This window comes from Triturus cristatus, chromosome 8, assembly GCF_964204655.1.
Source record: "Triturus cristatus chromosome 8, aTriCri1.1, whole genome shotgun sequence".
Lineage (NCBI taxonomy): Eukaryota > Metazoa > Chordata > Amphibia > Caudata > Salamandridae > Triturus > Triturus cristatus.
In genome coordinates this window covers 1,145,559,868-1,145,587,722 of record NC_140591.1, presented here as the reverse complement: position 1 = coordinate 1,145,587,722, position 27,855 = coordinate 1,145,559,868, and the positions used below count along the sequence as shown (strand labels likewise).

At 44.1% G+C, this 27,855-nt stretch overlaps 1 protein-coding gene across 4 annotated transcripts in view; it reads right to left on the bottom strand.

Moving 5' to 3' along the window:
• Positions 1 to 27,855, bottom strand: part of LOC146805520 (lysozyme g-like) — an 81,667-nt gene that overhangs the window by 38,977 nt on the left and 14,835 nt on the right. For 2 of the 4 annotated variants that reach the window (XM_085620515.1, XM_085620514.1), the window contains exon 3: positions 13,919 to 13,992. In XM_085620515.1, coding sequence (XP_085476641.1) covers positions 13,919 to 13,961 — 43 coding nt within the window. In that variant the 5' untranslated portion in view covers positions 13,962 to 13,992. Of the gene's footprint in view, positions 1 to 13,918; positions 13,993 to 14,634; positions 14,713 to 27,855 lie in introns of those variants that run through there. The other 2 variants (XM_085620513.1, XM_085620516.1) reach the window with 2 other exon arrangements.

Genomic DNA, 27,855 nt, shown 5'->3' with positions numbered 1-27,855 from the left:
GAGATGTTCAGTAAAGGCCATACATGTGACTCCCTGACTGTGTCTATTTGGGGGAACAAAACTTGCATACAACAAGTGACCCTGGAGCCAACCGTTACCAGATATGGGATGCCTGGCAACATGCCACAACAGCTCTGATCATTCAACATGAGGTAACTCCTATTTGAAAGTTGGCCAAACGTTAGATTAATTACAGCGTCTGGTGAACCTTGCAGGTGGCAGGATAAATTTGCAGTAGAACCGCTACAGGCCCCGTGTAAACTAATATCCCGACATATAAGTGAACCTCTCAGTGCATTTTCACAATGTGTATACTGCTAAGAAACACTTCACGCCCCCCACTCCAACATCTGTGTGTGTAAGGTAAATCCCAGGATGTCTTGATGTATTCTTTACTCAACCTTTCATATTTGCCTGCTTGCATTTGTTTGAGGCAATACTGAAAATAGAACGTTGTAACAGGCAGAGATATTTTGCCATGAATGATCCATTCTGTAGCTATTTTTTCTGCTACTGTAAATGCCAATTTTTCCAGTTTTTCAATGCTCAGCGCTGTATACTTTGCTTTCCTTTGTGCCGGTTCGATCTGTTTATCCGTGAGATTGTATTCTGAAAACAGAGATGACGTGTTGATGAAACACCAAGGCACATATCCTGGACGCAAGTTTTGTAGCGTCCAGCCTAGTAACAGAATAGAACGTAATTGAGACGGGCCTTCTGGCAGCAGGACCAAATCTTGTGCGGAGGATACAATGTTGCCCAGTGAATATATCCTGGATGACAAAGTCGTTAACCCATTGTCGACCACAGCGACAGACTGCTCTAAATTAATACTATCAATTTCTCGTATTCATTCTGCGGCATCTGCCTGGGTAACCTTCCATATTTTATTATAAGTAGCATAAATGCCGGCATATATGAAACGTTTTTGATGCAGTTTTCTTGGACCTAGCAAGAAATCCCTAAGGTCTGCATCCTCTTTAAGTAAAGATAAGTGTTGTTTCACATCCTCTAGTATAAATTTCTGTAACTAATCAAGGCATAATTTTCCTACACTGTAAGTTGTTACTACCCCTGGATGCTGTCTTTGAACATAACGTGGGTCTGGCCTATTGATTGTAAAACACTGTATTCTGTTCAGGAATCTTTATTGACAGATGTTTGTGTCTGTGTGGCAGAGCAACCATTTTTCCCAATCAGGATCTGATCTGTTGTTTTGTAAAATAGTATGTACGTCGACCCCCTCTGTGTAGTGCTATTACTTGCAGGTGTAGGTATGGTCGGTGTGTTCATGTCTTTGATCTTGGCTAACCCAAGGCAAGACGTTTGTTTGACAGTCATTCAAAAACATTATTTGCTGTGGGATGATGCAGACTCTAAACAAAGCTTCTATCCCCTACACTTGCCAATCTTTTGTACCCCAGACAGATTTTGTGTCAATTGTGTCTTTCCAAAAGTCAAAACCCTGTCTAGACAGTTGGGCAATAAAGGTTGCAGAATAAATCTGTTTTGTATTAGATAACATATTTTTCGTTCCTGTTTTGTTCACATATTGTACCCTGGAAAATATGGAAACTTAATTGTAAACGTTTTTGAGCTACCCCTTGGTGGTGTAGGACAATGTTCCCATTGGTTATACATAAATACATTTCTAGGTGTTGCAGATCTATGCAATTAATAATGACCATAGTGGTTGTAATAATAAAGCTGTTCATAGTCTGTTGAACCCTCTAAGTATTCATGGTTAGAGAATGCAGCAGACCTTTCTAGATCAGACAACATGTTATTGACAGTCTCAAAGTCCCAATCATCAGAATAGGTACTGGAGGTCATAAAGTCACTTAATGACATTTTAAATAAGTGTGGAATCTTCAAAAGTTCCGACGGGCCGAATATATCATAATCCGTTTTGTCCCAAACAATACTATCTTGTATTGGAATGGCTGTGATTTTCACTGCTGACAAAACTCTTGCTTCACGATGGGATGATTTGTGTGGTTTCAAAAGTAAGTTCACATTTTTACTGTCTGTGTCCAAGTGAATATATCTTCCATTTATCAGCATGCTCAGAGTCATTAATAAAGCTAGACAAAGCAGAAAGAAATGTAGTCCAGAAATAATCCATAGTTTAATTCATGGTAAAACTAGATAAGTCTTTTCCAGGAGATGAAAAATTCTTGTGCTTGTTCTTTGAAAGTTCTTTTGGCTGGCATCGTTTCCGTTTCGCTTGGATCCTCATAAAACGCATCAAAGTTAATGAAATAGCCAGAGGCAGTTCTGTAAATGGTTGAAATTGCAGCAGGATTTGTTGAAGTCGCTGGCACCAGTTGATCACGTGTTCTGTTGGTGTAGACAGGTGTATCAGGACGAACTGTTATTTGGGTTTCAAGAGGAATGAGTTCCATAGCATTGTTGCTTAGTCCTTCATTTCTTACTGCTGAAGTCTCGATGGTGATGAATCTTTCAGTTTGAACCTCTTGGATGGTAGCTAGAGGAGTGCGTCTGCTACTTGGTCGGAGTCCACAAGGCCTACTGCTTAGTATTGGCCACATAGTGTGGTTTGATGAGGAAGATTTACACAAATCTTTTCTTCTTTTTTCCAGCAAGGGGCGGCAGAAGTACTGTTCTTGTTCCGTGGATGGCTAGGACAGGTACTGGTTGTCTGTAAGAAGGCCCAAAATCCTTCTTGTCCGCGATCTTCTTTCTGACTAGATCCCCAAGCTTTGGGATCCAGACAGGCCTTGCTGGGATGGCTGGAATTTCCCCAGTGGTGGTTGGCTTCAGGAACACGTTGCTTTGTTTCGAGCTTAGTTCATTTAAATCCTGTAAAACAGCCAAACGATCTTTGATATCAAATGGTTTATTTACCACCACTGTGCCTTTACATTTGGAACCCACATTCTTGTCCCAAATAGGACCTCATATTGAGTGACTCCCCCCTAGAGAACTTCTTGGCAAATTGTTTAATGAGCGTTGGACCCCATAAAGGTGTTTGACCCACCCATCACCCGAACCTAATACCCTAGCTGTTATAGACTGCTTCATGTCCCGGTCTTTCCTTTCCACAACGGAATTTCCCTCAGGATGGAATGGAGAGGAGTACGTTAATGCAACGCCCATACTGACCATGGCTTTTTTGTAAGCCCGAGAGCAAAACGCAGGGCCCTGCTCAGAATGTAGTGTGCCAATTGCGTATGTGCCGATAAAGAATCACAAATCTTTTATAAAAGTTTGAGCTTCCGCTGAGCGCTGAGGCCACATCCATAGGAACCTTGAACACGAGTCCACTGCGACCATGATATATTCATAGTTATCATCCCTTTGCAAGGGACCGCAGTGATCCAGGTAAACACAAGCCAATGGTTTATCTGAGCAGAGGCTATCCCTTCTTGTGCTGCTAGGATTGGTCCTAATCTACGTTCCATGTTTGGAATTACCTTATCCCCCACTCCAGGGATTCGAGCTAACGGAACATTGTTCGCATCAATTATATACGAGTATTTGAGTGGAAATTTTTTAGGTAACGCTGCACCACTGCCTTTGCTTGATGCATTGACAGCCAACAATATCTCAGTGTCTATTCTTGTTTTTGAACGAGTGATCGCAGCTACGGAAGCCGTTTGCACAGCCCCTTCATGGCTTTGTCAGCCAATGAATTCCCTGCAAAGTGAATGCCATCACGTTGATGACTCAGCGTGTGTATCACATGAGTGTTTTGTAGTCCTTTTCGCAACTGAACTCCTTGTTCTCAAAGCGTTTTATGCTTGATTGTGCCACCTTTTGCATCTTTGAAACCATTTTGAAGCCAATCCTGTAAATATTCATTGTAAGATTGAACACAGTAAAAAGAATTGCACACTATATGTGTGGGGAATTCGCGATCCATTTTTTCTAGTGCCAATTTGAATGCTTGTAGTTCAGCTCGCTGGGCTGTACAATCTCCTAGAGATTGTGTTTTAGTGACCATTGGTCGGAATTTACCATCGCACATGTAACCTTTAACGATTGCTCACGCTGCACTGTAAGCTGGCTTACTTTTCGTAGCTGGTTGAGTTGATCCGTCAGTAAAAATTATAAATTCTTACTGATCAAGAGGGAGAATCTCAATAGGCAGAGTACATTCATGTTCATATTGCAGGAATGCTTGTGTTTTTAAATAAGGATCAAAAACATATTCAACATCCGTTGCAGCAAGAGAATTGACCCATTGTATCCATCTTGGAGGTAAAACTTTTGTTTTGGGAATGCTCGCTTTTGTAACTCCCTCTAAGGCTGGTACCGGAGTCACGACAATAATGTGTTTCCCCTGAGCTAGAGCTCTTTCTTTTGCTACTATGGTTAAAACTGCTGTCAGACTTTTTTCTGTTGAAGTGAAGCGCATTTCCGCTTGTGTATACAAATGTGATTTGTATGCAATTGGTATTTTTTCACCTTCATTAAACGTTGAGTAGGTGAATCCGCATTGACCCGAAATTATTCGGATCACTAAATTGCGTGTATTTACACGTGTTTGTAAGTGATTTGTTGCTAACATGTCAGCTTGAAGTGAACGCAGGATATCTGTGTGTTCCTGTGTCCAATTTTTGATTTTATAATCAAATTTGATTAATTCGTAGAGAGGTTTCACCCTTTCTGTGTAATTTAGAATGTAAGCTCTTCCAAAATTCAAGAAACCTAGAATCGACTAAGTTTTTCAGCGTTTTTGGAGGTTGGAGCAGCGCACTCTTTTCTAAAAAGCTAGCTGCCAGTCTTTTGCCTTCACTTGAAAGCTCATATCCTAGGAGAAGGACATTGAGATGGGCAATTCTGGATTTTATAAAGTTGTATTTATAGCCCTCAGAGGCAAAGCCCAGTATAATGGTATTCACCCTGTTCAAGTGCCTATCCAGATCAGATAGATTTCATCGACATATGACAATGCCTCGTAATCATAAATTTGTAATAACTCTGTTACTCTTGCTGAGAATAACCCCGGGCTGTTTTTGAACCCTTGAGGGAGTCGACAAAAGTGACGTTGTATGCCCATTATTGAGAAAGCTGTCAAGTACCTACTTTCGGGTGCTATGTTTTGACAAAAGAAACCATTTGAAATCTCTAATGTGGTTTTATATTTTTTACGCACAATGTTTTTCATTAATGCTGTACTGTGTACATTTTGCACTGCAAATGTCTTAGAACAAGTGTTCAGGTGTCGGTAATCCAAAACTAGACGATACAGGAAAGAAAGGATTGTTCATTGATGAGGTGTATGTTTCAATCAACTCTTGGTTTTCAAGTTGATCTAAGATCTCCTTGACCTGTTTTTTAGCTTCTTGCTTAATTGGGTACTGCCTTTGTGCAGTAGGTTGATTTTTTAACTGTATCTTGTGGTGAGGTGAGTCCTCATCCCATCCTACATGATTTTTGTACAATGCTGGGGCCTGGGCAACTGCCCACTTTCTGGCATATATGTATTTTAGGTGTATTGGAACATGGTTGGAGAAGGCTGGCATAATGATGTCTTCGGCATGTGGGCACTGCCTGACAAATTCTAGTCGCCAGTCCTGTTCTGCCAGAAGTATATCATAACCCCTTGAAAGTTTCTCCCAAAAGAGTGCTCTCACTTTTCTTGGTATGTCTCCCTCCATCCGGAGTGTTATTTCATATAACCTTTGTGGAGTACTAACCCTGGTGTCTACAGTCTCAACTGTAATGTATTCATTCAAGTCAGCTATCTCCAGAAGTTCCTTCAGGTTCTGGCGGGCTATTGTTACTTCTGCTGCACTGTCCAGCATTGTCTGAGCCCATTCTCCGTTCTTGAGTTGTGTTCTCAGAATTCTCGGCATGTCTGATCTTCAGACCTGCTACCTTCTTCTTGGTGAATTGAGGTTTTGTTTTGTTTTTCTGAACGTGTTGATCGTCTTTGGACTTCACGCGTTTTTCTTTGTGATCTGACTGCCCTCTTCTTTCAGATGTCTGTGCCGATATCTGAAAGGTACGAGAGGAGCGTGTATCAGTATCCTGATATCTGTCAGGTTTTCTCAAATTATCCCTATTCCTGAGGTTATACCTCCTTTCTCTTTTGAATGTTGTTTGTTATTTTCCCACTTCATTTTAGAAGATGTAGGATTGTGTTTAATAGAGTCCTTCTCAGGACCTTCAGAAAGTTGTGATTTAACTGGTTTTCCACCCAAACTATCTCTGCCTAATTCTTCATAGGATTTTTCTATTATTCTGGGTAGTTCTTGTTGATGTTCTGTTACATCAAATTCCCTTAAGTTTTGGCGGATCGCCACTGATGCTACCTCCCCTTTAATATTAGATAATATTATTGTTGAGACCTGGTCGATGTTTTTTAGTAATTTCATGCCTAAATTCAGAGCAGGCTCTGCCCCGTATCATTTTGAATTTGCTTCAGGACATCAGGTATTACCGCAATAGACGGAATACCATGTGTTTTCGTATAGATGGCAGCAAAGACTGTGCCCCAAGTGGTGCAGTCTTCCAGATGTGGTGTGATTCCCATTGGTAAATAGATTTTTAACATTCTGTGTTACTCATAAGGGCTAGTATTAGGAAATACTGCTTCGATTTGTGTAATTTTTTGAGCTAATCAGAGTGGAATTTGTTCACGTTTTGTGGGCATTTTACCCATGACTGCGTGTAAAGTCTGTGTAGTAATTTTTAGTGTATTCCTGTGTTGAGGGGTTTGATTTGGAATGGTTAATGCTGGTTGGGCTATGAAAATCCGCATGACTTATTAGACTAACTGTCGGCTAAAATCGGCCATGTTGATTCTGGTCTACCTAGTGGACCTAGCCTAGTAATGTGATTGTAATGTTTTAGGGCACCTTTAAACCAGAGATTATGCTCCTGTTATGTGAGTGGAATTTCAACATCCTCGAAGGGAATATATTCCTCAGGTGGTTCATCTTTTGTTACTGGATTTGATTCTGGGAATACTATCCATGAATAGAATACCTCTGTCTGAAAAGGTTCATGTGCCTATCACAGAATCTGCTCTACCACCTCTTGGTGTTAGGCCATGTTTTATACGTTTTAGAGTGATGGCTCTCCTTGAATTTGGATGGATGTTTATAACACCCTCATCGGTTTCATTAAACCTGTAATATTAAAAGCTGTTACTACTTGGGCAGTCGTAGCCTCACCGGTCACGGTATTATTATCCCCGTTTTGGGACATTGTTTTTGAAAAATGTAGAACAAGTTTCAAGGAAACAAAGATAAGGTGCACAATATTTTGGAACACTGTATCCTTCAACGTTGAACAAACCAAACAGCTAATACATAGGATTTTGTCTTACTCAGCTATGGTGGATATGAACCCTACCCACTCCAGACGTCTTATGGAGTATTATGAGTATGGGTCTCTGAGAAAAGCACGACTGAGTAACTTCAGTATCTAGCGTTAAATTAGTGCCTTACCAAACACGTTGGGCACCATGTAGTGTAGTTCCTATTTCCCTTATAGGCTCTGCACATTGGAATAATATACACTATAGTTGTGGCATAGGACTGAGGTCAGTATGCCTCTATCGAGTACTTTAAACTTAATTACTTTGTGTGCCAGCTAACTCAGAGGCCACTAGAAACACCTTGAATAAACAAGAAGGGAGTAGTTTCTGTCAACGACATAAACATGACAACTTTGTTTCCCTTAGAATTGGAACATGTCTCAGAATAGTGGAAACAACAGATAGCAGTTTTCACTCAGTCATTCGTGCATGCTTAGTTTCTTCAGAGTTACACAGAAATAGATAGTCGGGCGTTTCAATAAAAAGGATTTATCGAAAAGTCTTGTTTCTCGTGTAAGAGAGATGAGCTGTTACAATCGCAAGACAGTATGCGAGAAATAACACGTACAGCGTAAGCAGTAAGAAGAAATAATACTGCAATAGCATTGTCTTCTAACTATGACATATTCATATACACATATAAAACATAGGCTAAAAAGTGGATACTTGTTAGCTTCTTCTAAATAGTTCTACCCCAGTGTACCTAACCTATGTGTAGTACAAGGTAAGAAGTAGGTGCCGTATTCTATAGTATGGTATGCTATAGTTTTGCATATGCCAAGAGTCCCTCTAGGTTCTAATCAGCTCCATACCTTAGAATGAGAGAGGTGGGACTCTCTTTCCGGGTCTCAAACTCTAACACCCTGCGAAGAGAGTCAGAACACTGGAAGCTGGATTCACTGCAAGCAGGGATGACAGCGTCTGGTCAGTGCGTCAGGCGGGAACTCAAATTCCTTCCGAACCTGCCGTGGCGAGCTGTATCGAGCTGTGCATCCGAGCCATGGTTTGCCATGGTAAGAAGGTATATTTATACCTGGAAAGTGCTTAGGAATGTTAGCATTGACGTAAAATCAGGCAGAGGAAGACGTCATGAATGAACCCCTAAGGAATAGTAGTTCATGCATATTAGATGAGTTCTTGGAGAAATCAATAATCCTAGCTAGGGAAAGTCCCAAAGGCTTAAGGGTCTGGTTTCTAATAACTCGTTGTGGCGTTGGGATGGACGGATGTAGGTGACCATGCCTGTATTTGGATAGCATGGCTAAGGCCTAAATAAGGACTGGGACTCTATGTCTAAGTAAGGGCAATACTAAGTGTGCCTATATAAGGACATGATTTAGGAAAATCTATATATGGACACCTAAATCGAAACACAACAATCCCAGAAGGTGGTAAGACCTTCTTTTTTTGTGTGTTAATATTTTTACCACCTCGTTCCTAAGTGTAGAGACTTATTCATTTGCAATGATATGGCTCTTTCTTAATGCTGAATTAATTAAGTGAAATTTTGTGCACGAATCAGTTTCTGAGCTCCAAACCCTCTACCAATTCATGGAGTGAGCCTTAATTGATCATTCTCTACTGCTTCAATCAAGCAATACTTTAATCACTCTCTACTGCTTGAAAATCAACCGTACAAAAGAGGAGCTTGGTTATCCAATTGGAATGCAGTGGTACCTGAGGCCTTGTGTCAGCAGTTGTAAGTGACAGTGACAGTCACCGATACTCACCACTAGCCACGGCCTGCCTATGGCCCATAGAACAAGCAGCACAAGATTTTTTTTTAATTTTCGGGGAATATTAATGAGAGACTGCTATTCCTTCCCCTCCTTTTGACTCAGAGATGAGAGTACCAACTCAGATCTCAGGTAGGGCATCTGCACTTTGCCAGGTGCCAGCATGCAAGATCAGGGAGGCTCCGCCCTCTTCTCCCTTGACTGGGCACAGCTTTCCATAGTTAGAGATCACAGAGTAAATGGTAAGGATCTTTATTCGTTCAGTGCTTCAGATGGTGTGGCAGATACACTGAAGACAGAGCAGTTTCCAGAATGGATGCTCGAGGCAAACTTTTTAATTTTATTGAAACCAACTCCAAAACACCATTATACAAGCAGTAGCCTCCTTAACCCATGGTGTGTCTCCATGTATGACGTGTCACAGGACATGAGAACCACACCCAATAGAATTGGTTATAGTGGTACTTTGGTGAGTGTTAGTGTGAAGGAGATAGAGGGGAGGGTGGACAGAGTGGAAGGACAAAAGCTTTCGACAGAAAATGCTAAAGTTGGAAACTAAAGAAGATGACATTTGAAATTAGGAGAAATGTTTTAAAAAAACTTGAAACTAGTGATCCAATGGAGTAGGCGGTGAAATGCAGTGACACACTGCCAGCGCTGTGCAAATAATGCCACTAGACGTTCCCGATTATATTAACTGAATGATCTCAAGGTGATTTTAATTTGCTTTTTGAGAGATGTCTTGATTAACGGAACCCCTACTGTGAGACTAGGGGTGACATGAGCAGCTGCCAGGAAAAGAGACTTGAAATGTAGGTCTTGTGAGAGACTACTGAGCCAGGGGGCCATGGGAAACAAATGAGGAACAAAGAGCTGCAAGCTATGAAGAAAGAGATGTTGGCAAACAAATTTGTGGTTTCACAGTGGGTCCAAAACAAGCCTCTGTGGTTTATGGGGGCAGAACCTACTTCTATGCGACTCCAGTCAGCTTCTCACCTCCCGGATGCTACAAATCTTGGTTGGGGTCTAGAGTGACATAGAGGACCAAGGTGCTTGTGGTTCTGTTTGCGTTAGTAAGCTGTTTGATTTTGTGACCAGCCTAATACCGAGGCTCTAGAGAGGTTCATGTCTCCAGTTTTATCCAGTGCTTTAAATGGGCCAGTACTTACAGCTACTGAGTACTGGCACTTCTTATATTTTATCCCTCTGAGCACCAGCACTTCTCTACTGCGGAGGAGAGTTCCGGTACTCATGAAAGCAGTGGCGTACCTGGCCATTTTGCTGCCCATACCAAATGGAAGAGCGGGGGGTGCAGGCGATATTCCCAAGATTGCTGCCCCACGGAAAACACATGGAAGAGCTGGGGGAAATGCCCCCAGACCGTCTCCCCTAGCTATGCCATTTGCATGAAAGGTAGGCTCACTGGCTGATGGTGAGCAGCACTAGACTGTCAGAGTGCAACCTGTCTCTGACAGCCAAGATGCTGCAGTAGTCCTGAGCTGAGTCAACGTTGATCTCTTCAGTGTCGGCTCATTTGCATAGTGTCCCGGTGTTCACCATTGCGCTGTGTTTGACAGAGCAGGGTCCATGCAGGCAATGCGCTGTCAATCACATTTATTTATTTATTTATTTATTTTGGCGATTTTTAGAGCGCGCAAATACCCTTGGGTGTCTCGGCGCTGTAGATGCAGAACTCTCATGGGGGGGGTAGGAAGGTTTACTAAGTGTGCATTTGTGAAAACACAGGAATTGAGGCAGCCCGCTGATAGCTGCAATTAAGAAAGCCATCTGAGGTGAGGAGTTGAAAATGGCTTTAATCCCACCTTCGTCTTTTGTGAGTGTCTGCTTATGTCTGTGTGTTTGCCTGCTTGTATGTCCATGTTTTTTGTGAAAATGAAAAACAAGAGAAAGTGGGAAAGAATCAGGACGCTCTCAGGGGGTATTTTAAAGGAAATGTGCAGAATGCTTTGTGTGCATATCTGCTTGATTCTTTCTGTGTGTGTGCACGCTCAAGAATATATCATTGTGTGCGAAACAGCAGCAAGTAACTGTACGGTGTTAAGACGCTGCAAATATTACAAAACACGGAAATGGTAACATATAATCTCTTTTGCCTTTTATTTTCTGTAACATGAGTTAACCTCTTTGTATATATAAATGCATTTTTCATGTGTTTTAGTATGTGCTGCAACTGGTATAGAAGCCATTAAGTATCATCATGTCTTGCCCTAAGACCCGTCCACTCGCCACACCTCTAGCTCATTCTAATGAGTACCTGCACTTATTTTTCTCATTTAATGCCCTGGTTTTGTCCATTCTGTGTTGATGTTTTTTATATCTTACCCCGCACTATTTCCCCTTTTTTCCCCGTTTTCTTTAGCACCCTTTGTGATGCGAGAGGGTGTAGGTTTCTCTCAATTTTGTTTATATGAGGAGTTTAGGCTGAAAAAAACGGTTAATTACATCCCTTTTGCTTTTGTCTTGTAATCTATTCTTCAATAAATTGGATTAAAAAGAGTTGGGTGATAATTATATACTGAGACAGTCTGCTGTCATTCAGGTTACATGTAAACACAAACTATTTATATGTGTATCCACTTGTCACATTAAATTATGTACACTTATAAATAAAACTATTAAATATAAACAATGCGTACTTCTGAATAGTTTTTAGGGAATTTGGCAACTGCAGAAATGTATCAGCTATTAAACCTATTGTGAACGTTTCACATTAAAGAAACATCTCATATTGTGGAGCTTCAATCTATCAAGTGTTGTCACATAGCTCTGGCTCTATCAACACAAGTTCGGGAAGCACATTCACATTTCTGAAATTCCAACATTTTCTTTAAAAATGTTTTTTTATCAAATTAGCCGAGTTCTGATGTTGGCCAATTTCTTCAGCACGTCTCTACTTCTGTGGCGGAGGGAGATAAATCTGATGGACGACACCTAACTAATTGCATATAGCCAGGGCAACTAAAATTATGTAATTTGTGTGGTCGCAGCAATTTTCATATAATTATAAATTTGCCGCATTTACCACATCATCCATCGTCTGCTGCATAATCTGCGGATTTTTTTACAAACAACAAATGTGTTTCTAGCTCAAGCTCTGCAAAAGTTACTAAAAATGCTGCAGCTTGTGATGCTGTGGAGTGGAAGGCCCTTTGCAAAGGTTGACTGGTCACTTTTCCATAACTTATCACTGTGTTTGGGTGTTAAACTGGTACTGATGAGTTGCAACCAATTCCCAGGCAGTCTCAACAAGATTAATAATGACAAAATGCTGAATTAATACCATCTCAAAATGTGCCGCATAATGTAGCATAATTTGCCTTTTCTTGCCGCATATTTTACTCAATCCTAATGCATATTTTGGTCCTCCCCTACCGCATAATTCCAGTGGCCTTGCATTTACCTCTGTGAGGAGAAGTAAGAGCGGTGAGGGCCTCTGTCTAAGAGGGATAGTCAGTGCTAAACCTTGTGCACTTGTACCTGTGTTGTACATTTTCTGAGAGACAGAGAGAGAGAGAGCGAGAACGAGAAATAGAGTTTTGAAAACAAACCAGTTAGTGCATTAGAAGTCACATCAGTTTAGAAGTGTCTATTTAAGTTACTCTAAATCAGACTTTGTTTCTCATAATCTGCTGTTTATTACATACTATTTAAAAAATCGAGGGACCCACAGGATTGTTTAGAGTTGATTTGTTTTGTTTTAATTTCTGTTTATCTGGGTTTGAACTTTATTAATAAAACAACTATTTGCCTCCCAGGCCAGATTGAGCCGTTAACATGACTAGTGAAAGTATCACTAGCCAAATATACAATAGCCATATAGTCCACTGACGAGGGTGATACTGATTGTTAAGACTCTGAATCTGAGTTGTATGCCTGAGTCACAGGGGAGAGCATAAAACAAGGGAGAGGGCATTTCACAACCGGTATAGCCTGAAGCAGAAGGGCCATAATAGTATTAGAACATTCCAGCCACTATGGGCCTAATTATGAGTCTGGCAGTCTGAAGACCACCAGACTCCTGGTGGCATGGAGGTGGCGGTCCAGCTGCGCCATTACGACAAAGCGGTCGGACCGCCCTGGGACCGCCACCAATAAACTGCCATTCCCTGGCGGTAGCAAGGCAGTCAGAGGCCGCAATATGCGTGGCGAGACCGACTTGGTCCCATCGAGCATATTAAGAGGTTTTCCCATTAAGGTGCCTTTTTCGAAGGCACCGCCGCCTTTGAAAGAAGAACCGCAGAGTAAAGAATCATGCCGCCCGCCAGACTACAGAAAACTTGTAATCCGGCTGGCCACAACTCTTGGCGGCGCTGGGGCACGGCAGTGGCGTGCCGCCCGCCTCCATACAACCAAAAGTTGTAATAAGGCCATACGGGTGCAATGTACTGAATTAGAAAAGGGAGAAACAGAAAGACAAACATTAAATTGTTGGAGCAGAAGTCTTATAGCAGCCATTATAAGCCCGGAGCTACTTCATTGTCTTCAATGAAGCTCTCAACATTGCAGTGTTCTAATATTCTGTGCACCAGTGTAATGAAATGTTTAGGGAAGTCATCATCTCATGAACACTTTAAAGCTCTATATACATGACACATACTGAGTAGCTATTTGCTTGAGAATCCATAAAGTGCTTTGGAATTTTACTGGATAGGAAAGAGCTCTATAAATAGTAATACAATATTATTTTTTCTTTTATACACAGTTTGGAACAATTCAGAGAGAGTGAGTATTTTTTCTCTTTCTCTGTTCAAACTTTTTTTCTGGGTCGATACTTTTGCTGGAATCTCAGAATAAATGGAGCACACAGTGCATTATCATGCAGAATAAAAAACAGAATTTCATAAGTTTGCTCGAAAGTAGCACTTACCAATGGAGCCAGCTAAGCAGAGGCACATGAATACATCCAACATTGCGCCAGTTGTTTTTCAGCCGCCTAAAAACCTGAAGCGAAGACGACAGAAAAATAATGAATGTCATGGATGGTATAAAAGAGTTAACTGAAAATGCACACCGCCATGACATGACATAATCAGACCAAAAATAAAAGATGTACCAGAATACTTGTGCATATGCAAATGTGTTTGATGGCATGATGGGAGCGCTTTAGTTTCCTAAGTCGTTGAAATTGTAACTCGTCTAGTCCAAGATTTTTCCATAAGCAACAGAGTGCAAGGACAAAACCTTGCCTGCATGAGCTACTCATTCTCATATAAGTTGGAAACCTGAGATAATTGAAAAGTTATGTAATGGTAACTGTCACACTAATTCCAAAGTACATGCATTAAACTCTATGTAAAGGCTCTGCTTCTCCTGCGGCTAGTTCTGCGCTATGTAAATACACTAATCAAATAAATAAATAGTGTGCAACAAAAATGAAACTGAAATCTAAACATTTGAATCATGTTTAAACATCCTATTCCCGCTACAATTGGTCGAGTAGGAGTGAATAAAACGATAAATCTGCCTCACGGAATCGAATCCAGCACCTTACACCCCAATGACTAATTGATTGTTTCTATACAATTGTTCATCTTAACTCCCCATGATCAGTAAAATCTGATTTTTGCTAAATCAGTTACCCACTCAGTGTACCGGCACCAGCTTACTGTATGTAGGATTGTATTCTTTGGGCTCTTTCCTTCACCCTGACTTGGCTGCTTGAAAGGAGAACTTTATAAAGCCTGCTGGCTGGCACCACTCACCCTTGTTTATGAAGAGACCTGATTGTGCAAGTGCCTAATGAGCAACAGGGAAGTAAAACCATCAAATGTAGGTCATTCCAAACGGAAGTTAAAAAATTCCTCTATGCCTGTGGCTTCCTGAACTGTCAAACCATTTGGAACCTCAATCAGATAATGTCACTTGATTGATTAACCCAACCCAATGAGCCAAAATACAGCCTTCCGCTAGTGAACTGATTACATTGAGCACTGAACTGGAAATCACTCATGGCAGGTAAACATGGCAATTTATGATGACTGATGTGTGTGCAATGCACATGGTGAAAACACTGGAATACCCAAAGAGACTCATAGTATGGCAAGATGGAGCGGGGAGAGGCAAAGCTGCCCAACTCACCCTTCGGAATAGACAGTGTCACATCAGGGCCATGGTAGGGGACTATCTGCTAGGGTGTTGATTTTAGCATTACTGTTGCCTTACATCTTCCATTGATGGCATTTATTCCCTCATATGTGCTCTCTTTTTCTCATATCTTTGCCCAAACATCCTGCTTCACTGTGAAATGCCCCGGTTACTTACCGGTAATCTTCATTACTCTGAGTATTCAGCTCTACACCAGAACCCTCCAAAGCAAAAGTTATCCTCCCATGCCTCCCATCCCTTCCCAACATGGCCGACCCATGTCACCCTTGACCTCTATATGAGGAGGGCCGGCCCAACCCTCAGCCTGAGAACTACCAAGCAAAAACATGAAGCTGAGAGCCACACAGGGAGGGAGGGATGGGAACTCATGTGGCGAGGAAGACTACACTCAGAGTAATGAAGATTACCGGTAAGTAACCAACCTCCTCGTAAGTCTTCCTCGCCACATGAATAGTGAAGTGAGCACATACCCAAGCCAAGCGGCTTCATGTAAAACTCACAACAAACCACAGACAAAGGGACAAGGCCAAACAAGTAGGCACAATCCAAACACAGCTGGACAACACTCAAGAGGAAGCACAGAAAGCGAGAACCACAAGAGACGGAAAACCCAGCCCGGAGAACCGCCCAGCAAAGCCACTCGCAGAAGGACAAACCAACACCACCTGGCAGAGAACCAAGACAGGTGCGGAGAGGACCAGGAAGCAGCCCCACTGAAACCAGTAGTAGACACCCAACACAAAAAAGGCCCAAGAGACAGACAGAGGCCCCGGGAGACCGACCCTGCACCAGGGCAAACACCACAGAACCCGTGACACATAGGCCAGCAGGAGAGGCCGCGCCACCCACCAACACAGGAAAGATAGAGAAGGCAAAGGACCAGAACAGACAGGACCAAAAATGACAAACAAGTTGGCACAGCCGCAAAAAAAGACCAAGTCCGCCCCAAACACCGCAACACTGCATGCCGGGCTAACAATCTGCAAGAGCAGAAACCACCCCAGACACAAACACTAGAGGGAAATGAAACAACGTCACGGGGACAGCCGAAAGGACCGAAGGCAGAAATGCAGGACCCCAATGCAACACAAAGGGACAGGTAGGACCCGCCAGAACGGAGGGGGGCGCAGAAGGACCCAGCTCCCCATCCCACCCAACCAAGATGAAGGCAAGTCTGCCCACCAAGCCTGAAGAGTCGAAGGTGCCACGCTCAAGGCCAAGGCCATCAGACAGGACAACAAACACCCAAACGGGAAACACAGGGAAAAAGCCCGATCCCGCAGAAGCACACCAATGAGAAAAAGACCCCAAAGGTCAGAAAACAAGCCAGAGAGCAGCTGAGAAACAGGAGCACAAAGGGACTCCAGCACTGTCAGGGAGCAAGCCCAAGACCGCAGGCTCCACCAAACAAGGCAGAAGAAGACGCAAAACCCCCACTGAAAGTGGAGGGCCCGCAAAGGGAACAGAAAAACTGAGAGTACCCAGCACTCTAGGATGGGCACCACCCACCGGAGAGGAAACCTCAGCCGGGGATCACATCAACAGAACAAATTCCCCTTCCAGTGAATCCCGCACAGAAGAAGTAGAACCAAAGGAAAGGGAGAAAAGGCGGAAGCAGAAAGCTGGGCCAACCAAATGACAGCGCACCTAGCCATCACACCCCCAGACATGGAAGGAGAGGGCAGAAGTGAGGCAGACTAGCCAAGCACTTGACTGCAGCAGAACCCCCGTTGGGCACGCAACAGGGCTGGCCACTGACGGAACACTGCCACCGCCGGGTGAGACGGAAGACATGGGTAGAAAGAACCTGCACAGGCGAACCACCACACAGACCACAAACCCCGGGAGACAAACCGCCCAAGTGAGAACCCCGCACCCCAGACCATCACAGAATAATCTGTGCAAGAAGTCAAAAGGAACAAACCTCATAACCCCTAGGAAAATGAGGCAGCCCCCACCAAAAGCCAACAGCACTTCAGATTCCCAGGCGGACCCCAATCCAGGAACCAACCAGGCCTGACAAGTCCCAACTCCAGAGAGCTGACGGGAACAGGCATAGGCAGGGTGGCAAGGCTGCGGTCCCCGCACGTCGAACCGGAAACGAACATGATCTCCCCGAACAGCCAGGCGAAACCACAGACCCAGCAAAAGAATGGCCAACAACACCTGGAAAGATGATCAGCAACACATGTACAGGCGAACAAAGCCTACAGCATCTTGTGTACCCAGGAGGTCACCCATTCAGGCACTAACCAGGGCCGTTGAGGCACAACAGCTGAGATCAGACAAAAGTAGGCGCTATCAGGGTGGAATGGCCTTAGGCATGACCCAGCACAGAGCGGGAACACAACACCATCCCCCAACGTCACCGGCTGGCATCCGACAAAACCACCCAGGAAGGTGACACCAGAAAGGAAGACCCCTGGAGAGAGAGGACTCCACTAAACAACCCAGAGTGGACCGAATCGTGGAGACACCATCACCGCCTGAACGGAATCTGTGGACCAATAGCACCTGGTCCAAAAGAATAGACAGCAAGGTCCACAGACAAAGACAAGCCCAGGGAAGCACCTGCAGACGCAACCCCAGCACCCCCAATCACAGAAGGACAGGGGCAAGAAAAACAGCGGAGGACAAATAGGAACCCCGAGCCACACAGGCAACATGCAAGATGCGGGCTTCCCATGACCCCCAAAACAACTGCAAAATGCAGAGAAAACACCCCCAGGCAGACCGTTGTCCAGAAACACCATCTGGGAGGAAGCGGATCCACACAGCGCAGAGCCCAGGATCCCATCAACATGTCGCGCATGTGACAGCCATTCCTCGTAGCCTAGACAATCACCCACAACAGACGTGTAGAGAGATATGCATCCGAGGCCATCCGTGACCCAAGGCACCAGGCACCATCGGAAAAGTAATAAATACAGAGAACCGAGAAAGAAACACAAAGGATACAAGTCAGCATCCGAGAGGAGACATGAAATACAAACCCAGACCGAGGAGGCCAGAGCCACCAATACCAAGCCACTGAGGCAAACAACACAAGAAGCGCAGATGCCCAAAGACAAGGGCTGCCGGAGACAGGGAAAATGAGCAAAAGTGCCCCAAAGTCCCTCAGTACCCCCCCTTTCGCCGCCAACCGATGCCCAAAGAGTGACAGGTGCCCACGGGCAGAACACGCCCCCACCAGACATGCACCAAGGATGGAGCACCAGGCCCAGGGAGCAGCAGACAAACCACCATTGAGGAGAAAGGAGGGCACTCGCGGCAACACCAATTAGAGACGGTGCGAACAGGCCAACAGAGCAAACGCCAACAGAGCAAACGCCCCAAAAGGGAAGCCACATGGCTGAGTGCCTCCGCTCCTCCCGAGCCAGCAGCGTGACCCAAGACAAAGGCCGGTACAGAAAACATCCCTGGAGTCTCCAAGCTCCGAGGAGGGGGTAGGCGGGAATTCCGGACCGGGGTTCTGGGAGAGAAGCGGGAGGAGGGTGTGTGGGGTGTGAGCAGGAAGCGTAACGGTAGCCTGGAAGGGCATCGGCACCAAACGGGGGAGGGGGAGAAACAGTGCACCCGCAATGCCGGCCGGCCCCTAAACAGGTAGGTCCGCTGGCAAATACACCACGCAGACAACCCCATAGCCCAAGAACTGCCCCAAGATCAGCTCAGCCACCAGCTGCACCGCCGCAGCGCCAAACTCCACCTAGCGCAAGCTCTGAGCCACACCTCTGTGCCCCCAGCACAGAAGAGCGCCCGGGCCACAAAGCACTCGTTAATGGCCGACAGCCAAGCAAACGGCCCCAGCTCGACCTGCGTATCAGCCCGCCACACAGAAAAGCAGTGACTTCCCCCATGAAGCAGGCTCAGCCGCAAGGTGGCCTACGGAAGGACCTGGAGCCCCAACACAGATACCGGTAGGAGCACATACAGGGAGCAGGGGGAGAGACCCACAACAACCGCAAGCCCACGCAGCCAGTCAACCCCAAACAAGCGGGAAGCCAGTCAGGTACAGGACAGGTATCACCACGTCCCTAACAAACCAGCGTTCTCACACCAGGACACAGTCCCAAGAAAAAAACGGGGTGGGACCGAATGCGAGCACAGCGTGACCCAGGAACAGCAGGAGAAACCCAGGTCAGAGGAGACCAAACAGGGGAACCCGTAGGCGTCTCGGCGCTGGAAAGAACAAGGCGTGAAATACCCACAGAAGCTAGTTGACAGCTGTTATTGATCAAAGAGCCAAGTCTTTAATTTCCTGCGAAATAGCATCAAGGAGGTGCTTTCTCTGATGGTGGTAGGTAAGGAGTTCCAAGTCTGGGAGCAGCCACCAGGAAGCGCCTATCGCCCCACGTGACAGTTTTAGTTCGTGGTACCTGCAGAGATTTAAGATTGTTAGACCGGAGAGATCTAGTGGAAGAGTGATACCGGAGATGGGACTTCAAAAAGTCCGGGCCCTGGTTATGCAGTGCTTTGAATGTGATACAGAGTGTTTTGAATTTAATCCTGTTATTGATCTTGAGCCAATGCATATTTTTTATTATTTCTGAAATAGGCATGAATTTCGGGATACCAGACAGGAGACGGGCTCCGGCATTCTGAACTGACTGTAATTTGTTGATCACTTTGGCCTGAGCATTGACAAACAGACCATTACAGTAGTCAAGGGAAGACAACACCAGAGCACTGACCAAGGTCCTTCCGGCTGCAGCTGGTAAAAATGGCAGAATTTTTTTGATCAACCTTAGTTTATGGTGGGCCAAAGCTGCTGTTTTATTTGCGTGGGCCATAAAGTTCAGGTTTTCATCAAAAATCACTCCCAGGTTTCTGACAGAGATGACTGGTTTCGGGGGTTCCCATATGAGGGAGGCCACCATATAGTTGACCAGCAAGGTGAAAGATGTCCGAAGATGACTACCTTCGTTTTTTCGGAGTTTAGTTTTAAGCAATTGGAGGCCATCCAGTCTCCAATTGCCCGCAAGCCCTCCTGGAAGTTTCCTGCCATTCTCTCTCCATCGCCATTAATGGCCAGCACCAGTTGTGTATCATCTGCGTATGAGGTAAGGCCCATCCCATGGGCTTTGATGACAGTTGCCAAGTCCGACACATAGATATTAAATAGTGTCGGGCTTAGGGATGAGCCTTGAGGGACCCCACACGGCAGTGACAACTTGTCAGATTGGAATTGCCCCAGTGTGACCACCTGTGTTCTCCCTGCTAGAAAGGAGGAGAGCAGGTTCTGTGCCAGGTGGTGAATGCCCATCTTTCCTACACGGTCTACCAGGATCTTATGGTCGACCGTGTCGAACGCAGCAGATAAGTCGAGTAGTATCAGTATCGTTGTTCCTCCCAGGTCACGAATCATTCGTATATCCTCCGTGGCTTTAATTAAGGCCGTCTCTGTGCCGTGGTATTTGCGGAAGCCGAATTGAGTGTTATCTAATGATTGGTGCTTCTCTAGAAACTGCGAGAGTTGTGTATTCATCGCTTTCTCCGCTACCTTGGCTAAAAAAGGTAGAATAGCTATGGGACGGTAATTTTTTAGTTGTTCCTTATCCAGATTGGCTTTCTTTAAAAGAGGTTTAACCAGGGAGTTCTTTAGTGACTTGGGATAGATCCCTGTTCTGAACATGGCGTTGCAGATTGAAGTGATCTCAGGGGTCAAGCAATCCATCACCGGACGGATGAATTTGAGAGGGCAGGGATCTAATGCCGATCCAGATTTGATGGTGGCAATGATGTCCTTAATTTGTGTCTCGGCGAGCTCCGTGAACTGAGATAGTACAGTCTCATGAGTAGTGCCGTCGGGCATAGGGGGCTGAGTTGTAGTTTTATCAGTGAATGCTTGGTAGATGTCGTTGACCTTGTTGAAAAAGAACTTGGCCAAAGAGTCGCAGAGGGATTGGGAAGGAGGTGGAGCTAAGTCTGGGGGGTTGCCCGCTAAGATTTTGGTGATCTCGAACAGTTTTTTTCTGGAATTGTTAGCATTATTAATCTGTTCTGTAAAGAACTTTTTCTTGGTTTCGACAATAAGGGCTTTATACAGCCTTGATGCTTCCCTATAGCTGACTTTCTCTTCAGGACTATAAGATCTGCGCCAATGCCTTTCCTTGTTTCTGCACAGCTGTTTCTGTTTGCGCAGATCATCTGTAAACCAAGGGGCCGACGGGGTAGTTCGATTTCTAGAAGGGTGTTTGATAGGGACTAGAATGTCTGTGGCAGAGCTCAACCAGCCCTGATATTGGCAAGTGGTTATATTGGGATCAATGGAAAGGCACGGTCGGGTCCTATCTAGAAGAGCAGTAAGCTCCAAATGATCGATATAATTCCAGTCTTTAATAGGTCCTGGTCTCACGGCAGGTTCTCTCCTGATCCTATTTGTCATAACAGAGATCCTCATTAGGATGACAGAGTGATCTGTCCAAAGCATGGGCAGGGTGTCTACAATTTTTAAACCTTCCAGATTAGAAAAGATACCATCCAAAGTATGACCGGCCCTATGGGTGGGGGTGGTAACCAATTGTTGAAGGCTCAGAATGTCCATATCTGATATCAAGGTGTGGGTGTCATTATCGGAGGGGTTCTCAAGGTGGAAGTTCATATCACCCATCACTGTGAAAGAGTCTTCGATTGCTAGTGCTTCAAGTGTTGAACCAATGTCGGCAAGGAAGCCGGTTCGGGGGCCTGGAGGGCGATATAAGAGCACTCCTTTAAAGTTGAATGAAGGAATGAGCTTAAGATCGAATTGAATAGCTTCAAAAGAGCTGGAAGGGATATGGGACACTCTCACTGTTATGTCGTCGCGGGCTATAATGGCTAGCCCCCCTCCACGCTTTCCGACTCGGTCTTGCCGGTAAGATGAGTAAGCTGGAGGGGACGCAACTGCCATGTCTGGATCGGACGCCTCATCCGTCCATGTCTCCGTAACAAAGAGACAGTCTAGGTTGTTGTCTAGGATGAGGTCAGATATTTCTTGCCGGTGTTTTACTAAAGAACGGGCGTTTATAAGAGCTATAGAAAAGTTAGTGGTGGTGATAGTTGTCGTAGTGTTCTTTTTAACCTTACCATTGGTTATATGTATGCTGATTTTACAGTGAGGACAAGTGAGTTCAGAAGCTATCTGCACTCTACATAGATTATGGCGAACGCATTGAGTAGTAAACGTTGCACATAGTTCTAACAGGGCAGATTTCGAGTAGGTAAGTGGTCCCTGGCGAGATTTTTGGGCAGGGGTTGTGGCCCTGGGCCCGGTCCTGGCGCGGACGGTAGCAGACGGGCTTGCCTTTGGCGCGCCTACGGCACGCCGCCGGCGCGCCCGCTGCGCCCGCCCGCTGCGCCGTCTAGGAGCAGTGGTCATTTTATCGGAAGGAGGAGGGTGGGAGGCAGCCGCAACTAGCGCGCTACCCCGGCCTACTCCCAAGATGGCGGCCGCCCTCAGCTCGGCCCAATGGCAGGAGTCCCGAGCGAGGAGGGAGTCCTGCCGGTAGGGAAGCGAGTGAGGAGGAGACTGAAGAGTCTTTGCGCCAGGTGAGCAATAGGTTAAAACGGTTAAAAAACGTTTTTAAAATAGCAAATGCAGAGGTATGAGCTAGCTAGTGCGGTTCACAGTAAACAGAAATCACAGTAAACAGAAATCACGCCACTAGCCCTCCAATGATTAAAATTCTATAGCAGCAAAATTACTCAGCATAACAGCATAAAATTCGCACAGCCCCCGGCTTCCGCCTCAGGGGTATTCACACCAGAGTGATCTCTGTCTGTAATGAAATGAAGGTCAAGGTAAAGTCCACCCTTAAGCCTAGTTTTACTCACATACTCTGTACATCTCCCTGAAAACCGGCTGGGTGGAGTTTGCACTAAAGAGGACCATAAATAAATAATTAAAATATGAAAGTGTCCACCCCCATACCATTTGATGCTCTATCTGTTCTCTATAAATTCCACATTACATAAGGGAAGGCACAATGGGCAATGTGCACAAAGTTTTTTTCAGGTCGCAAACGGCTTGATTCATTTGTGACCAGAAAAAATACCTTTTTACATGTACCAAACCTTATTTTGTGATTCAGTAATGCCTTAGTGATTTGGAATTAGGAAATGATGTGTTTAGTGCGTCCCTTCCTAATAGTGGCTCGCAGTGGTGTGTATAAATGTTTTGGAATCCTTCCTGTTTGTGAATGTATGCAAAAACGTTTTCTGAGAGCAGGCAGTGGTCCCAAGAACCACTGCCAACTCTTAAATAAATGTTTGCAATGCAATAGGCCTCGCATTACTAAATGTTTGAACTATTGGTGTTGCTATTAATAATGCAACGCCAATAGCTCAAACTTTCAGTAATGAGAGACCTATTGCATTTAAAATGCTTGTTTGAAACAGACATTCGAGTGAGACAGCACACAATAATCCAATGGCAATTACTAGCTGAAGAGAAATCGCTTACAGAATATTAGGTACTATACACTGCAATTATTTATATTGATTCAGAAGGCATATGGCTGCATTCAGCACATGAATAACACAATTCAGTCTCTTTAGTGAGAAGTAATACCTTACAACAGCTGTTTTAACAGAATGTTCCTGACTTTTAAAAAAAGGGATGACTAAAATGTTGTCAGGGAGGCAGTATGCTGAATCTAGGCCATATGAATGTCACTTCATTGTTTAACTGAAAGAAAAAAAGCTGAATGGAATATTTTCCTCAGGTGGTACATCTTCTTTATAGAAGTGAAACACTTTTGTTACTGGATTTGATTCTGGGAATACCATCCATGAATAGAATACCTCTGTCTGAAAAGGTTCATGTGCCTTTATCACAGAAACTGCTCTACCACCTCTTGGTGTTAGGCCATGTTTTATACGTTTTAGAGTGATGGCTCTCCTTCAATTTGGATGGATGTTTATAACACCCTCATCGGTTTCATTTAAACCTGTAAGATTAAAAGACTGACCAAGCGACTACTTGGTCAGTCGTAGCCTCACCGGTCACGGTATTATTATCCCCGTTTTGGGACATTGTTTTTGAAAAATGTAGAACAAGTTTCAAGGAAACAAAGATAAGGTGCACTATATTTTGGAACACTGTATCCTTCAACGTTGAACAAACCAAACAGCTAATACATAGGATTTTGTCTTACTCAGCTATGGTGGATATTAACCCTACCCACTCCAGACGTCTTATGGAGTATTATGAGTATGGGTCTCTGAGAAAAGCACGACTGAGTAACTTCAGTATCTAGCGTTAAATTAGTGCCTTACCAAACACGTTGGGCACCATGTAGTGTAGTTCCTATTTCCCTTATAGGCTCTGCACATTGGAATAATATACACTATAGTTGTGGCATAGGACTGAGGTCAGTATGCCTCTATTGAGTACATTAAACTTAATTACTTTGTGTGCCAGCTAACTCAGAGGCCACTCGAAGCTCCTTGAATAAACAAGAAGGGAGTAGTTTCTGGCAATGACATAAACATGACAACTTTGTTTCCCTTAGAATTGGAACATGTCTCAGAATGGTGGAAACAACAGATAACAGTTTCACTCAGTCAATCGTGCATGCTTAGTTTTTTCAGAGTTACACAGAAATAGATAGACGGGCGTTTCAATAAAAAGGATTTATCGAACAGTCTTGTTTCTCTTGTAAGAGATATGAGCTGTTACAATCGCAAGACAGTATGCGAGATATAACACGTACAGCGTAAGCAGTAAGAAGAAATAATACTGCAATAGCATTGTCTTCTAACTATGACATATTCATATACACATATAAAAATAACATAGGCTAAAAAGTGGATACTTGTTTGATGCTTCTAAATAGTTCTACCCCAGTGTACCTAACCTATGTGTAGTACAAGGTAAGAAGTAGGTGCCGTATTCTATAGTATGGTATGCTATAGTTTTGCATATGCCAAGAGTCCCTCTAGGTTCTAATCAGCTCCATACCTTAGAATGAGAGAGGTGGGACTCTCTTTCCAGGTCTCAAACTTTATCACCCCGCAAAGAGAGTCAGAAGTGTGGCTCACTGGTTAGAGGAGGCAGACCTGGAAGCAGAGATCAGCCCGGGACCAGGGTTCAATTCCCGGCTCGGCTGGGTCTTGAGTACATAAATGTCCATGGACTCGATAATTCTCGTTCCAGTGCATACTCGACTCATGGGTTCACACTCTGCGACTCTGGGCAATAGCTTGCTTAATCTCCACATGGGCCCTCGCGGCGGGATGCCTGGCTTTCACCTTGCGGATGCCCTGCCGGGTTATCTCACAGGGGAATACCAGGACGGGTTCCCTAAGCAAGCGCTTAGAGACCGCTTGGTGATATGCGCTATATAAATTCCTGCACATTTACATTTACATAACACTGGAAGCTGGATTCTCTGCAAGCAGGGATGACAGCGTCTGGTCAGTGTGTCAGGCGGGAACTCAAATTCCTTCCGAACCCGCCGTATCGAGCTGTGCATCTGAACCATGGTTTGCCATGGTAAGAAGGTATATTTATACCTGGAAAGTGCTTAGGAATGTTAGCATTGACGTAAAGTCAGGCAGAGGAAGACGTCATGAATGAACCCCTAAGGAATGAGTAGTTCATGCATAATTGATGAGTTCTTGGAGAAATCAATAATCCTAGCTAGGGAAAGTCCCAAAGGCTTAAGGGTCTGGTTTCTAATAACTCGTTGTGAAGTTGGGATGGACGGACGTAGGTGACCATGCCTGTATTTGGATAGCATGGCTAAGGGCTAAATAAGGACTGGGATTCTATGCCTAAATAAGGGCAATACGAAGTGTGCCTATATAAGGACATGATTTAGGAAAACCTATATATGGACACCTAAATCAAAACACAACAATCCCAGAAGATGGTAAGACCTTCTTTTTGTGTGTGTTAATATTTTTACGACCTCGTTCCTAAGTGTAGAGACTTATTCATTTGCAATGATATGGCTCTTTCTTAATGCTGAATTAATTAAGTGCAATTTTGTGCACCAATAAGTTTCTGAGCTCCAAACCCTCTACCATTTCATAGAGTGAGCCTTAATTGATCATTCTCTACTGCTTCAATCAATCAATACTTTAATCACTCGCTACTGCTTGAAAATCAACCGTACAAAAGAGGAGCTTGGTTATCCAATTGGACTGCAGTGGTACCTGAGGCCTTGTGTCAGCAGTTGTAAGTGACAGTGCCAGTCACCGATACTCACCACTAGCCACGGCCTGCCTATGGCCCATAGAACAAGCCTCACAAGATTTTCTTTTTCATTTTCAGGGAATTTTTATGGGAGACTGCTATTCCTTCCCCTCCTTTGTTGTAGGGATTCTGCGTATGCACAGAACTATGCTCAGGAAATCAGAACCTTAGAGAATTGTGGTGTACCAGAAACTCCCCTCAGAACTAAGAACCCCTTATCCGACTAGCTTAGTGTCACATTCGTTATCCGAGATTTAGCTCGGCGGTCCCAATGTATAGACAACCCAGAACAAGCGACTTAGTTATTCTCAGGAATGGTGGGAACCCGAAATACCCGTTTGCACATATATATACATTTTATCATATGAACAGTAGTGTAAATTTTCTGTGTTTTAACATATCGCCATATTTACATTTTGTAATGGTTTTTATTAACTATACAATAAAGCATTTACCATATATATCAGTCCACAACAGAATAACTAAGACACAGTAAAGTTTAAAGAATTTATTCATAAACCTCGAGTCCTGTTATAAAGTACTTTGGCTAACATAAGTAGACAAATGGTTAAGATCATTACCATTAACATTGTTACAATACCATAGAATACAAAAGGAGCGATCATATTAATAATGACAGTGGAAAATAACCACCCTCCTTTCTCTAGCAACTAATAAAATATTATTAGACTATTAGAAGGTCTCATAGGCTTGCATAGGGGACCCCATACCGTATAGATCAGCTCAGGTGTGTCACATCACAGGATCAGCTCAGTGTTCTCTGCAACAGCTCTTCTATCGAATGCTCTAACAATATGCTGCGCTGTGATATTAAAGCACAAGACTTTCTGGTATTTGCAGCTGCGTGCATGTTGTGACTAAACAGTGGTACGATCACCCTGAACACAATCAGCCGGCACCGTCTAGTGTCCTAGAACAGTTCTTTACTCGATGTACAGACCAAGGGCACTAGCAACTGTTAAGGATGTATAAATAACATTCCCTTGAGACAAGAGCGAGTCTGCATTTCTCAAATTAATAACATGTAACAACAGTGTCGGGTGCAAAGTCAGCAAAAGCAACAAGATGGCTTTCTAACAGCTAACGCGATTAAGCTAACTTAGCACTGTAAATAGGGAGTGGCCTTAATCCACGTGACATCCCCCTTTGATCGAACCACTGTTTAACCAGGGGCGAGTAAGTCTACAGAACGCAGAGTTCAAGATCAATGAAGCAGACTGAAGAGCTTGAAGTGTGAGTTCAGTAAATCAGAGGAAGAAGGAAAAAAATATAAAAACACAATCCATCGTTTGTGTGAAGGTAAAAAAATTTACTCCATGCAGCTTGTCATCAGGCAGTTAATTTTGGAAAGTATAAGCAGCATATGCGGCTGCAGCTTCCAGTAGCAGATCATTTGAGTCATCAGCAAAATTGGCTGACATCCAATCCAGCAAAGAAAAAGAACACACGTGTTCCACAGGGAATTGAGCATCCAGCACTCCACGTGGACAAGAAGCAGG